Raw genomic sequence first — 15,005 nt, forward strand, 5'->3', positions numbered from 1 at the left:
GAGGGAAACCCTATCAAAAGCCCTAATAAAGTCAAGCTTAAATGGCACCCTCTGCTTTCCCCTTGCTCACTAAGCCAGAAGTCAGTGAGGTTGGGTCAGACATAACTGAACTTAAAGACACAACATTTGCTTTTTTTTCAGTCATCGGCAGTCTTCTCCTAAACACCACAACCTTTCAAATGTCATAGGGAGTGAGCACACAATAACACTGGCCAGCTCCCTCAATGCTCAAATGCATGCCAGCTGCTCCAGCGGACTCGTGTATTTGATTCAGTGGACTTTAACTTGATCTACTGGGGGTAGTCTCCCTCTCCTCCCAAACTCTGCTACTAGCCATGGAAGCTTGGGAGATGTGAGTTTTTTCCTAGTAAGGGCCAAGGTGAAGGAGGTCTTGAGTATCTCAGCCTTTTCCTTGACCTTTATCACTAGGTCAATCACCCAATTCTGCAGCAAGCCCACATTTTCCCTTGTCTTCCTTTTGCTGCTCGTGTGCCTGTAGAAGCCCTTTTTGTTGCCCTTCACATTCTCTTTCAGTTGCAACTCCAGCCGAGCTGTTCCAGATTCCACTCCTTTACTAAAATACTGACCATCCTCTGCACGAAGTGATGGAACTGCAGCCCAGTGTAGTTTGCTTACAAATCCTCTATTGATTGAATGCTTTCTAGAAATGCTATTTAAGGTAGGTGGTTGTTTTTCATCCGTATCTCATCTTTTGAAAGTTGCAAGCATATGCAGGTGCCTGTTCAAGCATTTATTTAGCTGGTACTGTGGAAAATGCCATTGTTCTCAATTATTCTTTCTTCCTTTGTTCTTTGTTGTTAGTTGGTTTGTTTTCAGTAACCTCAAATTTGGTGCAGAAGAAAAGGAAAAAGAAAAGTATAAACACATACACCTGATAGGAGGCAATCAAACGATTCATTACCTTCATCATGCATATTTGACTGCTAATCCATCTCTCCAGGATTTTCTCTTATATTTTGTAATATTTCAGTTCTGCCTAAGCAACTTCACATCATTATCATACAAAAAAACAGCCCCTTAATGAAAGAGTTCCTTCCTATCATTCAGATGTGGGCTTCCTGCCCCATCCTCCTCTAAAGCAAAATGAAAAAAAAAAAAAAAAAAAAAAAAGAGATAAATTAGCCAAAGTTTTCTTAGTCGTAGTCAGCCCATAATGATAAATTCAAGGGTGTTTTTTTCTTTTTTAACTTTCCAGATCTAGAAAAGGGCGGTGTTTCTTGCTTTTCAAGCACTTGTATTTAGTCTAGAGTGTCCCAAGGCAGTTTTCTTACACATGAAGATACCACTTGTTCAACAGATTCTACACTTGGTCATTTCATTGGTTGTTTTTGATATGGAGTGATTGGTCTCTTCAGTCTTCCAAACTTTCACAACAGCTAAGAAGTGTTTCTGAAACATTTTGTATTAAAGATATGGCTCTATACAATAGGAAGTTGTTTGAATTACAATATAGTCAGAATTGTACATATACTGCATAGGTATGTGTTACCTCTGTACTTCAGTAACACGGCTGATATTATGACAGCTGTATTTAAAGTTGCCAAAGTTTGTCTTTAAAATTCCTCTTATAAGTTTGTCAGTTTCTATTGCTGAACTGTTGCATTTATTCTCTACTTTTGGGAAACTCTGAAGATGTCTGAATATGATGAATGCATACTTCTGTTATTATAACCAAGTCCTCTGTTACAAGTGAGCTGTGTTTTGTATTTAACAGTTGATTCGTCCAATTGCTCAAAAATCTGCACGCTTATTTGGATCGTCATTAAATCTGCTCTCTCTCTCATAAGGGTGTGGAACAGAATTAGGATCCAAATCAGGACTCAGCGGATGAAAGACTGCCAAAGCACAGTGTCACTCCCCCCCTCCCCGATTCTTTTTCCTTGCTGCAGCATAGGGAGCAAGGTCTGCTAGCCACAGACCTGTCTCTCAGGACCTCCTCCTGGTGACTAGGAAAAGGCTACGTGAAGGAAAAGGCTTTCCTATGACTAGGAAAACCATAGGTGACAAAGGAGGAAAGGAGCAGGAACCACTCCAGGAACTTTCCACGTGAAGGCTAGGATCTGGCTGAGGCACGCTCTTCACGCCTGGGACTCTGAATCATTCCCCCTTCTACACCTTCGTGTCAGCTGGGATCCTGAGAAACTTCCAGCTGTCGTGTCCCAGCTCCCGCTGGCACAGCAGCCGGGGCCTGCGCCGTCCCAGCAATACCCAGCTTCTTCCTCCAGCTCTTTGTGTTTCTGCTGGGATATTTCCTCCCGCAAAGAGGGAAATGAGGTAAGGGTGGGACAGACTTCCACTGCAATTAATGCAGCAAGATGTACCTCTTAAAGGTGAACTTTCAGGTTCTTTTCAGCTCCAAACACTACTCTTATTCCAAGAATATTTAATTGAAATGAATGGGGCATACCGTGACTCTGTGAGCCCCTTTTCTATCACAGCTGGGTATACAGAGCCACTTACCCACGTGATATCGTCCAGCTACAGGAAAGGGATTCTGCATTTCTTTCATCACAGATACACTCTTCACAGAGTCACCAAGACAGGAGCTGGTGCGTGGGAGCAGCAGGCTACGTGCAGGTACTCCGAGCGGTGACAGACTAGGGAACGCCAGGCTCTCCAGGCAGTGGGAGGGCCGCGCGGCAGGGCAGGCAGCTGGGGGGACAATGGCACAAACGGGTATGGCGGGAAGGGTTTTTTTCCCCCCACCCCAGGACACTGAGGCACAGGGCAGGAAAGAATGATGGGCAACTTTACCTTCTTGAAAACCCAGTCTCGCTCTTTAGAGCTCGCTTTTGTAAGGTGCCTCCACAGGCTCTGTGCTGCTCTCTGTACTGTTCCTGTCATCTTTACCCAAATCTTTGAATTATAGATTCAGGGATGGCACCTGGGGAGGACTGAGGAAGAACAACTCAAGAATGATGAAAAGACAGAGCGATGGAGACGAGAGGAGATACAGCAGTGAAGTGGCTAAGACACAAGCAACGCGTTCTCCAGCAATGGCTGGTGAGCTAAGGAACACAAAATGAACACGCTCCTCTCTCCAGAAGACCAATGTTGAATTTAACGCTACAGCCACACCTGGGTAGCGCTCAGTGACAACGCTCTTTCCAGCTTCTCCCTTTGTTGTAAGAGTGCTTCAGCTGGTATCAGTCAAATACTTTCTGAGGCCTCTAAACAGGACTGAGGTATGGTATCTACTTCAATCGGCCAGGCCTCCATGCAGTCTCATCTTCTTCTCTGGTTTCATTCCTTTCATGGATTTTGTCTCTTCACAGACTTCTCCACTGCTCTTGGGCCCATGGTTTCCCTCAGTCAGACTTCTTCAAAGCTGCACTTGAAAGAAAGGACTATTGTCCAAACTTAGCATTTTAACGTAAGTCGGTAGCATTCAGTGCTCCTAAAACCTCAGCTTCTGAAGGCGAAAGTGATGAGATGTTAATTTCAGCTTTCATTAAGAAAAAAAAGTTTTGTTATTTCCCTTTGGGTTTTGGAGAAAAGCTTGAGAATATAAAAAATGAAAATTCCAGGCTCTAAACCAAATAACACACAACGTATTATTTCAAGACACTATTTTTAAAGACCGAGATTTCACTCGTCTCATGACTTTTGACCAGAGACTTGGCCGAGGATGAGTTTCCCCTCCATGGCACAGGAGGGGATGGGAGGGAGACACCTCACAGCAGAGACTGGGACCCCCAAAATGCCCAGTGTCTTCTGACAGCCTGTCCTGACAAATGTGCTCCAACTCTCAACACTCCTGGAAGATCTACGGCAAAAACGCCATTTTCCCCCCGCTTCCGTGCCAACGCACGCAGCGACTACAAAAGGGAAGACCAGCAGCGGGTCTGAACCCTTCCAGTAACCAACCTGGGCAACGACAGGATGCGACTTCATTGAGCATTTCTCCTTTTTTTTTTAATAAAAAAAACCAGATTGCTTCAGGAAATTACCGTAATAACCCTCCTCCGCCTGGTCACCTCTACCGCCCTACTGGGACGGCGAGTCCCACCGAGGAGCCCCCGGGCAGCGGGCGCCCACCACATGTCGCGCGTGCCCTCGCACCTCTCCGCCATCGAGCTCTGGCCCCAGGCCTGCCAGCGGCGGGCACACGCCGGGCACACGCCCGCGACCCCCGGGCTCCCCCCGGGCGGGACGCCCGCGGCCCCCACAGGCGTCGGTGGACCCCCGCCCCGGAGGCCGGGCGGGCCCTGCGCGGGGCGACCGGCGGCGGCCCGGCAGGCCCCGGCGGCGAGCCCGGGGCCTGCCGGGCCGCCGCCCCCCGGCACCTATAGGGCCCATACCCCACCCCCAGCCCCGGGCGGCGGAAGTGTGTGTAGGGGGCAGTATAGGAATTTCCTGTGACGTCCCGGCCCGGACTCCATTAGGCTGCAGCTGGGCTGAGAGGAGACAAACCCAGCGGGCACCGAGCGGAGCGGGCCGGGCGCCTGGGGCTGCCGGGCGGGGGCTCAGGGCAGCGGCGGCCGCCATCGCCAGAGGGAGCCCCGAGCGGGCGGCGGCGCTGCCTCCGGGACCCCCGGGGGGCACAGGGCCCCGCTCCGCCTCCCCTCACCCCCGCCGCCCCCCGCCTCCCCCTCCTCGCCCCCCCGGCTTCCCACCACGGCCGCTCTCGGCGAGGAAACTCTGGCCTCCGCTTCCTCCTCCTCCGACTCGGACACCGGCGGAGCCTCCCCGCCCCCGCGGAAGAAAGCCCGGGCCTCCCCGGCGGCGGCGGTGGAGGGAGCAGGAGAGCCCGGGGCTTCCGCGGGCAGAGCAGGCCTCACCTCGTCCCAGTCCCCCTCGCTCCCCGGCGGGCTCGCCCCCGCCGCCGCCCCGCTCAGAGGCAGCAGCAGCAGCGGCGTCGGCAGCGCCATGCAGGCCAACGGGGCAGGAGGGGGCCAGCAGCAACAGCAGCAGCAGCAGCCGCCGCAGGGGCCGGCGGGCCCGGAGCTGGGTTGCCTGGGCGCCCAGAACGGCGAGGCCTCGGCGGGCACGGCCGCCGGCGACCAGCTGGCCCACGCCAACGGGCTGCTGCCCTCGGCCAACAGCGGCGGCGGCAGCCCCGGCGGCCTCAGCGTCAACAACGGGGTGCCCGCCGCCGGGGGCCCCGGCCCGGCCGCCGCGGAGCTGGGGGGCAGCGGCGGCGGCGGCAGCGCCCTGAAGAAGAAGAAGCGGCTCTCGCAGTCCGACGAGGACGTGATCCGGCTGATCGGGCAGCACCTCCACGGCCTGGGCCTCAAGTAAGTGGCCGCGGCCGCCGAGGCGGGGGAGGCCGCGGTGGGCGAGGGGGAGCGCAGCCGGGGGAAAGGAGGGGAGGCTCCTTCCCTCCCCGCGCCGGCCGGGGCCCCCCGACCGAAGGGCCTCCCTGGGGCCGGGCAGGCCCCCCCCCCACGCCCCACCGTCCCCCTCTCCGTCCGCGGGGAGGGGGCGGCAGGGTCCGGCGCGGGGTCGCGGGAGGCCGGTGGTCCCCGCGGAGGATGGGCAGCCCGAAGCGGGGAGCTGGGCGGGGGGGAGAGGAAGGGATCTCCGGGGCGGGGAGGTTGGTGGCGAAAACTGCCCTGTCGCGGCCTGGTAGTCCCCAACGAGGAGAGACCAGTGCCTGGGTGTGAGGCAGAGCAGTGGGGCAGGCCCGCTCGCAAAAAAAAAAATGGAGCCGGAGATGTGTTTTCCAAGCCTGTGCCGGTCAGCTCGGTGTCTGCGAAGGGACAGGCCGGGAGCTTCCTCTGCCAGGGATGGCAATATGGAAGTCGAGTTGCACACCGATAAGGGTAGATCAATACAAATGTGTTAGTGGGGGAGAAGTTATCTGGTAAACATAATGGAGCCCGCAGCTGGGCGTGGGGGGGCGGCTTTTTGCAGATGAGCTCCAAGATTTGGCTTGTCAGCCCGGAGGAAGCGAGCACAAACTAAACTGCCACTTAAATAGGCTGTTTGGTTTCACTCCGAAAACCTTCGTCCCTGTAAACGGTGAAGGCCTCTGCAGATTTGTGCTGGGCGCATGTTTTTGATAATAATCTTATCTGTAGACTAGAAAGGAGTATGTTGGCTCTTTCTTAAAATCGGAATAGGGGAAATAATTTCCCAGTGGAATAGGGGAAGTCTAAGAATTTAATCACAACACTCACTTTGTGAGTAAAGCTAAAGCCAACACGTCATAATTTTGGAAGGAGGCTAGAGAAGTCCTGTAAAGTCTTCACGTAGCTACCATTAAAGATGTGTTCAAAACACTGTGGAATGGGTCAATTACAAAGAACTTAGCACATAAAATAAATTGCCTCTGACACAAGAGGCAAGTTTACAGCAGCAGACAACTCGTGACTGTTCATAGACGACACCACAGTAAATAAGCTATTTTTAGTGTAAAAGGGGAAGGGCTACAGGTTCGTGAGTTTGTTTATTTTATTTTAAGGAGCCAGTCTTTTAATACGCGATGAAGAAGAAAGTTAGGCCTGTTGCAGATGTAGCTCTCCGTGTTCTTTTACTGAGGGGGAGGGAGGGGGCAGGGGATAGTAGCCAGTAGCTAACAGCTTTCTAGTCTGTATCTTCCTTCATGAAGTTTATCTTCTGTGCAGGGATGGCTGTTTGGTGGCTGGTAAGTCACATACTTTATGGTACTTCAGCAAAGCTTTCAAGCTTATTGACAACTTGCATTAGATTTAGGTAGCTGTTTACATTTCTCAGGCAACTGAGATAGTCTTTTTGGACAAGCGTCTGAATCTGGTCATAGTATTCTTACTTGATTAAAGTTACTTTTAAATATGGTTAACTGTTATCATAGCAGGCGGTATATTTGTGAGGGTAAAACTGGTCGGGTTTTTTTACACTGTATCTCTCCTGCAGCCAGACTGTTGATCTTCTCATGCAAGAGTCAGGATGTCGTTTAGAACATCCTTCTGCTACCAAATTCCGCAATCATGTCATGGAAGGAGAATGGGATAAGGTAACGTAGGGCTTATAGGACTGTATTAACCACTGTTTAAATTTATAGTATCTGTGAGAGAATTCAAAATCCACCCTCCTTATATACTTTTTTGTTTGTGTTTTTTTTTTTTTTTTCTTATGCCGATTTCTGCAGGCTGAGAACGACCTGAATGAACTTAAGGCCTTAGTGCATTCTCCGCATGCAATTGTGGTAAGAGGCACACTTGAACTCTTTCAGAGCTGTATAGTTGGACTAATTGTAGTGGTGTCATCTTTCACTATGGAGTTGGTTGTCCACAGTTCCTGTTTTCTTTTTTGTTTACTTGAAGCAGTTTGCATGCTATCTCAAACATCATACTAATCTGAACGTTTTATTCTCTTTTAGAATGTGAGATAGGAAGCCCAAAAGTATTGAGGCTAATATTTGGTGTACTCAATGTTTAAAGTTTGTTAAACATACTTAACTGATAAAATATAAATCCTATAAGAGTCCTAAAATAGGTCAGTTTTTGTTGAATACTAATTTCAAACTTGAAGGACTTCTCGCAATCTCTGTGTTTACGGGAGTTAGGTTTTCTTGGGAGAAGAGAAGTTTAGAAATCAAATGCAGTAATACTAATGCGGAGTTGGCATTGTAATAGCACATTACAAGAATATAGAGGCTGCTATAGACCATGAACAATACTGTTGCTTTTCCAGATGGCATCTAAAGAGCAAATGCATTTGTATTGCTGTTTGGGATTTTATTTAGAGCTTTTTCTCTTTGGCTGGCTTTTTTTTTTAAAGATGGACCTAGAAATAAAAGGTTGGTAGGTCCTGTGACTTGACGATTACAATATGTATTGTTATGATTTCAGTTACTTTGAGGAAGGTGTTTCTTGGTTTGATTTTTCTATCTTGAGATGAAAATCATTGCATAGCTCTTCAAACAGCTTGTTCTGTTGTGTTTAAACGTTTATTTTAACTAAATGAAGTTAGAACAACTATGGTCACTTAGGAAGAAAACAGTAGCAAGGCTTTTTGAAGTGTCTGTGACTGTAAACAATGAAGAATCAGCTGATGGCTGCTTAGCTTCACTTCTAGCTGATTCATTTGTTGTCAAGACAATTTCCTGTCTGGTGGGGGAGGGAGAGAAAGAGAGAACAGGAAGTGAAGTAGGAAAAACAGATGTTTAACAAAACATCAGAGGGTACTTGAGAGAATTTACATTCTGTTCTATCAATTTGGTCGAAGCTTAGCACCTCTTAATTAGACTAGTAGTTCACTTTCTCTTTTCTCAACGCCTTGATATACATAAGATTTACTGTGCAAATAGTTTAGAATATTGCATGCAGCTTTCAATAGTTTGTGGAGACTGAAAGTATGAAACCACTGTACGTGAATATGAATGGTCACTTGAAGCAGATTTTCCCATGTTTCTAACTTCTGAAGTTATCAAGTTTCTCTGTAGTATTAGTGCTTTACATGTCTGGGAGTGAAGAGGTTTAACTAAGTATCAGCATTGTACTTTTTGGAGAACTTAATTTGAGGAAAAAGGGGTCATTTTCCTTCTGTTGTTTTGGAAGGCTCTGAAAGCGTGCTCTTCTTTAATGTTGATGTCTAACTGCTTGAATAAAACCTGGTGCAATAAAAATACTTGGTTTAGACTGAACTTCACCTGAACCAAATATTAAGTATTTTCTTTTTCAAGTTGTTCTCCTTTATGTAAACTTCATATAATTTAAAATGGATAACAGTATTAAATGTCTTACATGTGTGTGTTAGTAAGACAATACTGATTTGCAAGGATAAGTTGAGCTTGTGCATGTTCCACCGTGTGCACACTGTCTCCACCTCCCTCCCTGCCTGGCTTTTTTGTACGTGGTTGACGTTGTGGGTGGGTATTAGTATAGTCATCACCCAGAAAACTAGTGAAAGATCATTACAGGTAAGGAGGGATGCTTTATGCTCTGTAGGTAATCCCTACTGCAACAAAGTCAGAGCTAATGAAGATGATAAATGTCTTGATTAGGGAGAAGTCCAAGCAAGATGGTGCTGCAGGTAACTCTTTAAAAACAGAAAATTAGATTTTGGGTTTCCTGACTCAGTCTATGACTAGATGTTTCAAAAATGTGTGCATACAAGAAGAATGGGTACCTAAAAGTTTAGATGACACAGAGTATTTAACAAAGTAGGGTGTGTGTGTGTGTGGTGGTTTGTTTTTGGTTTGTGGTTTGTTTTTGTTTGGTGTTTTGTTTTTGTTTTTGGTTTTTTTTTTTCCCCCTTATATTTAATATGACCTGGACAAAATAACCAGGATATATAGTTGCTTTTGAAATGTCTGGTCAGTGAAGGGGATATGTATGTATTTTGAAAATTCTACTCCTGTTTTAACTTCTGTATTTCTGCAAAGTGCTGTAAGTTCTACAGGTGAAAACACTAAATGTGAAATGGCTGATCTCAATTTGTTAAACCTTTGCTGTGTGTTGATATGTTGGGGGTGGGGACAACAGTCTGCTATTTCTATTTGTGTCAACACAACTGAGTGCTATATAGTGTGTGATTAGTCATGTTTACTTTTCCAGCATATAAGATACAGCTGTCTTGAGACAAACTGTAGGAAAACTTTATAGTTGATTCAAGCATGTTATTTTTTCCTTGAGTAATACTTAGAAAATATCAGCTTTAAGCCAGCCCGAGGTTTTGCTTACTTTAGGGCTACTCAAGCATATTATGGCATCTGTCTTGGGTAACTAATTGAACCTAGGAAGAAATCTGAAGATTATTCCTCTATAGTCATCTAGAATATACTTTCAAACCATTGTCTTTACTTTTTATTTTCATTTACTTAAATGAGGCTTCCCCCCAGTTCTGGAGGTATCCAGCCCTCAGCAGGCAATACAACAAAAAAAGTTATTTATATCTTGTCATTTGAGCAAAGTGCTCCACCTGCCTGTATGGTGTCCCTCTTGCTATCAGCATTAAGGGCAGTTCCCTATTGGAATGAATTACTCTTTAAGTGACAGGATTTGGTATGGTTGAAGCCTTGTTAAATTCTGTAGGCTGGCATATTTTCTGCCCTTCACATATCAAATCTTACATTTAAGTTTTGGGTAGTTTTTAAGTGCTTTTATCAGTGTTTTACAAAACTATCAAAGTAACAAAGACTACAAAGTAATGAAAATTGGGGTCCTAGTTCTGTAGGCTATAAGCAGATAGCTGTTGCGTTGAGTTTGTCTTGAAACATCAGCTGATAATTTCAGCATGTCTTTTAGTTACCTTCTTCATTTCAAAGAAGAGTTGTTTCAGCAGTGTTTACTTACTTATTTTGAACTCTTAGTACAGTAATAAAACTGTTGTGGAGCTTGTTAAGGTATGGAGGTCAAAAATAACACCAAAATCTAATCCTAAAATTAGGTTATTATGCATTTTAGTCTTTAAACTTCTGAAGATTTGCTACTGTAACCAGTGATCAAAATGGCCTAATTTCTTGACCATGGTAGGATACTTGTCCTATTATTTTCACAGTTGTGTTGCTGAGGCTTTCACCTTCGGTTACTTAGTGCTGGTGAATCATGGTGCATGCAAAACTTCCTAGAATTTAAGATTCTTCAAGGGGCTTTCCTACTAGCAATTAGAACAATGAAGGAGCAAAGTACTAAACATCCATGTTAGTAATTGAAGGCTGTAGTTTGAAGAAAGCAAAATGCTAACAGTACATACATTAAAACAAAGGGTAAAAAAAAAAAAAAAACTGTAAATCTATTAACTCTGTCTTAGTTTTGCCCCAGGGTGATCAGAGGTTCAATGTAGACTTAAATAATATCTTCTAGAAAAAACAAAGTAATGCACTTTATCCTCATCCTCTCTATAGAGTTGAAAGCCAGAGTGAGGTAGTGATAACTGAACAAAACCAGCCAGACTGCAGTGCTGAAACTGTTGTATTGGGTCTTCCATGGGTCCTACAGGGTGGGGAGTCTTTGCTATAAGCTAGGCGATGGTGACATCTGGATTTAAATTGTTCAACAGTAAAGAGCGTAATGATGTTGAATTTCCATTGCAAACACTGAGATGATAACAACAAATCCCAGGCGCTTGTATTACGTTCTACGTGGTATCATTTGGATTATGATAACTTTTATTTCCCTTCTTTCTAAGGCAGCTAAAGAATATGGAGAATGAGTAAGATGTTCTTGTGGGTGCATTGTGTCAGATTAGTTTTATGCTTGTTCTATTCTACTTAAATAGTGGGGTTTGTGCTTTTACTTTACAGTTGCCAATATTATAAACAGTTTTCTCTCCTTCTAGAAGAGGTTGTTTGGGCTCTAGAAGAGATGATGTACTCAAAATGGCTTTGTCTACCATGAGAAGGTGGTATTGGAAGTAATTAGCAGTCCTATTAGTAGGTCATAGTAGTTAAGAGAAAATGAAGAAAAAATTCAACTGTTCAGTAAAATCTATTTGTCAGCAAAGCCAATAGTTGCACAAAAATAAGTAGCAGGAGGCCATGAGCGTTCTGATACAAAAAATGACTTGAAATATGATGTCACTGGAGTGTGGCTTTTGCCTTAAGGAGGCTGTATTCATGCCATTGTTTGAGTATGCTGTAGGGCAAGTTTTGGAGCAGTTATCAAAATAGCTTAGAAAATCAATTTAGTTTCCCTATCAACACTTTACTCTGGTCCCTGCCTTTTGCTTTAGATAAGTTACAATTTAAAACTGCTTATCTTTTATTCTAATTCTCCATTATGTTAACAGTAGACTCCTGCATGAAGTGTACAGTACTGTGTTGTTCTGGAGGCTTTTATATTCCTAATGTGCCAAAGTCACACATGACACTGATGACTTTTTTTGGAAATTACACTTTCTAAACCAAAAGTGAAGTTATACCTCTCTGGATAGCTTGGCAACAGCATTCTGCATGGTAGTGTTCCTGTAATGTTTCCATGGAATTGTTAGGACTGGTGTTACAAAAACTGTTTTTTATGGTTTTCTGCTCTTTTTCTCCTAAAGAAATTAAATTAACATGCCAAGTTCTAAAATTAGGGAGGGAGAAAGAGTAATTAGATACAGATACGGTTATCACATTTAAGGGAAGGATGATATAAATTTAATAAATATTATATGCAGTGAATGGAGAAGGAAGAGTTGGAAGGATTATAGCTTTTATTACAAACTGGAAATATCAGACTGTTTTTTAATCTGGTGGTGATCATCAGTGCGAGGTGACCAAGAGGAGTGAAATATGGTATGTGACTACTACCTGAGCATCTCCATGCGTCCTTGTGAGCACGTGCATAGCTGGGAGAGGAAGCTCTTATCCCTCCTGCTGCTAGTATATAAGCAAACAGCATGAGGTCTGCTGGCCTACTGCATGGAACCAACCGCTGAGGTTGTAAATAATTGGGATATCTTTCTTTGGTTTTCTACATGTCAGAACACCAAAAAATGTTGTCTTGCTTGGAAAAACTGTACAGTGATGCTCTAACAATTCCAAATTCAAACAAACTAAAGAGCTGGATAGGGAATGTGATATGGGTTTGCCTGTTGCGTACAGGACAACAGAGTCCTACAGACATGTTTGAACAAAATCATCTTTGCTATGTAATGGTTTATGCTTCACAAAGCTGTGTGGTAAGTTACGAGCACTGTGGAAACTTTATTCTTTTGAAGAACTGAACATCTCTGGAAGCTAAAACTGCTTTATGTTTTAACTTTGGATTTTACATATAGTAAGCCTTAAACTTTCATGTAAGCTTTAATAGGACAGGAGTATCTTAAACTTAACGATTATCCCTCTCCTTAAGGAGGCTAGCAGTGTGTTTGAAACTGAGTAAACATTGACCAAATATGAGCATGAAAATAGTGAGGTGCCTGAGGTCTGACAAAGCAAAGGAAACCGGTGATTGAACTGGTGGTGCATTCATTAGGAAAGCTAATGTAATTTGCTACACTTAATCTTCATTCTGTTTCTCACTGATATGCCTAAGAATGTACGTTTTCTTCTTTAACCTGGTGAGTCTTGTGGACCAGAAATGTCTTTTCTCTCTGATAACTGCTAGCAGTAAAGATATGCAAACACAGAATGGTTGGTTTCATCCAGAAACAACCAAACCATGTTTCTAATAAATTGATCTAAGACTTCAGGGTTTTGAATATAGTAAATGAATGCCTGATTTTCTTTTTTTATCCACAGACATTTGTTGTTAGAATAGCAGGCTTGCTTATTTTTTTTAAAAGAAAACAACTAAAAACTGTACAAGATGAAAGGAACACTATGAAATAGCAGTGATTACCTCTCAGAAGTGAAGTGATTCCTAAATATAGGAAACTATATATTTTTTTTCTGTAATCCTGAAAAATGATACAACACCCAAGGAAAACAACTTAACATGGAACTACAAAACAAAACCTCAGGCAGTGTCAATTTGTTATTGCTATATGTTATGCAGCTATGCAAACAATCCAAGTCAGCTCCTATGTAAGCAGCATGAGAACTTGTTGAGTTGGCCTTGTGTTCTGTGCTGTCATGCAGTCTTAAATATGTGATCAGCTGCTTTTGAGTGTTTTTCTTGATAGAATGTAAGATTGGGAAGCCTATCTAATTCAGGGTTTGAAGAATGGTGACTGAAAAGGGAGTGAGTATGAAAAGGAGACAAGTTGAAAGAGGGATCTGAGAAATGAGGTAGGAAGATACTGGAGCCCTATAAGGCAGGAAGGAAATTCATGGATAACTTAATTGCTGCAATGTTGTTGAAAACCCAGCAAAAAGAAATTGAGTAATGAAACATTACATGTAGCTGTATTTCTGAAGGGCATAGTAGAATGGTTTCTACTGTTCTGTTTAGGCTCAAACGTTTTCTGAAACTTCAGTCAACCTTTTTCCCCTGACTGCTGCTTTCTGTCATGTCAGAGGATGAAGTTTTTGCTGCTGCAGCAGAAGTACCTGGAATACCTGGAGGATGGCAAGGTCCTGGAGGCACTTCAAGTTCTACGCTGTGAACTGACGCCTCTGAAATACAATACAGAACGCATTCACGTCCTCAGTGGGTAAGTGTTCAGACTTTGAGAGCTCTTTCAGTGGAATTTTCTAAGGAATTCTATAGCTTTTTTTATAGCTGACATTGTGAAAACTCAAACTGTATTAAAGCTACTATCCTGTTGATTAATAAGCTGTAGTGAGATATGCTAAAATGGTGAGTAAAGAAGACTATTCAGTAGACAATGTTTCATTTCAGATGCTTGAAAATAACCTGATTATGATTTACTTTTATAGTACTAGAACCCAAATTAATACATACACATGTATGGTCATCTGATCTTGAAAATTATTAGCCTGTTCTCTTATAATTGAATAAGTAGGTGGATATAGTTTGGCTTGTTCTTAGATGAAAAGAAGACATTTCTACGTTCCCTAAAATCTGTTTGTGGTTTTCTTTCTTTTTCTATTGCCAATTTGTAGACATTTCTTCTGAAGAAGAATCGTGTTTGTGTGGAATAGTTCCCTGCCTTTTTTCCTATCAGCCACAAGCTTAAGTCACCTATTTTCAGTTCATTAAGAATGTTATGCTATAGATCATGCTTAAAAGTGAAAAGAATGATTCCTGAAAGACTTGGTCTGTTGGTGTGTGTGCACTTTTTTAAACAGGTATCTGATGTGTAGCCATGCAGAAGACTTGCGTGCAAAAGCAGAGTGGGAAGGGAAAGGAACAGCTTCCAGATCTAAACTTCTGGACAAACTCCAGAGTAAGATGTTCTAGTGTTTAGAATTTATTCCCACCTCTCTAAATCCAGTATATCTAACATAATGACATATCCCAGGGGAATGACTTTAACTACATCTGCCAGTTGTGGGTTTTGTATTTCTTGGTTAATGGGGATGCCTTTAGGTGCCTTTACCCTTTGGTCTTCTGTATCTAACCTTTTGCTGTCTCTGATAAACTATTTGTAATAGGAGCTCTTATTTCTTAGCTCTGCTGCATGCAGTAATACTATAACTTGGTGATTAAATGTGCAGTTCGGGGGGGGAGGGGAGGGGGGAGTGTTTTGTAAATGCCAGCTATACCGAGAGGTTGAAACTAAGTGTG

General features: G+C 43.9%; 1 protein-coding gene across 3 annotated transcripts in view; it reads left to right on the top strand.

The window, feature by feature from the left end:
- The first annotated feature begins 4,466 nt into the window (after positions 1–4,466).
- Positions 4,467–15,005, top strand: part of WDR26 (WD repeat domain 26) — a 33,442-nt gene continuing 22,903 nt past the window's right edge. The window contains exons 1-5 of one of the 3 annotated variants that reach the window (XM_082307113.1): positions 4,467–5,258; positions 6,859–6,958; positions 7,094–7,150; positions 13,832–13,968; positions 14,567–14,664. In XM_082307113.1, the coding sequence (XP_082163239.1) occupies positions 4,891–5,258; positions 6,859–6,958; positions 7,094–7,150; positions 13,832–13,968; positions 14,567–14,664 (760 nt within the window). In that variant the 5' untranslated portion in view covers positions 4,467–4,890. The remainder of the gene's footprint in view (positions 5,259–6,858; positions 6,959–7,093; positions 7,151–13,831; positions 13,969–14,566; positions 14,665–15,005) is intronic. The other 2 variants (XM_082307114.1, XR_014227693.1) reach the window with 2 other exon arrangements.

Source organism: Platalea leucorodia (assembly GCF_965183815.1).
Source record: "Platalea leucorodia genome assembly, chromosome: 3".
NCBI classification, from domain to species: Eukaryota; Metazoa; Chordata; class Aves; order Pelecaniformes; family Threskiornithidae; genus Platalea; species Platalea leucorodia.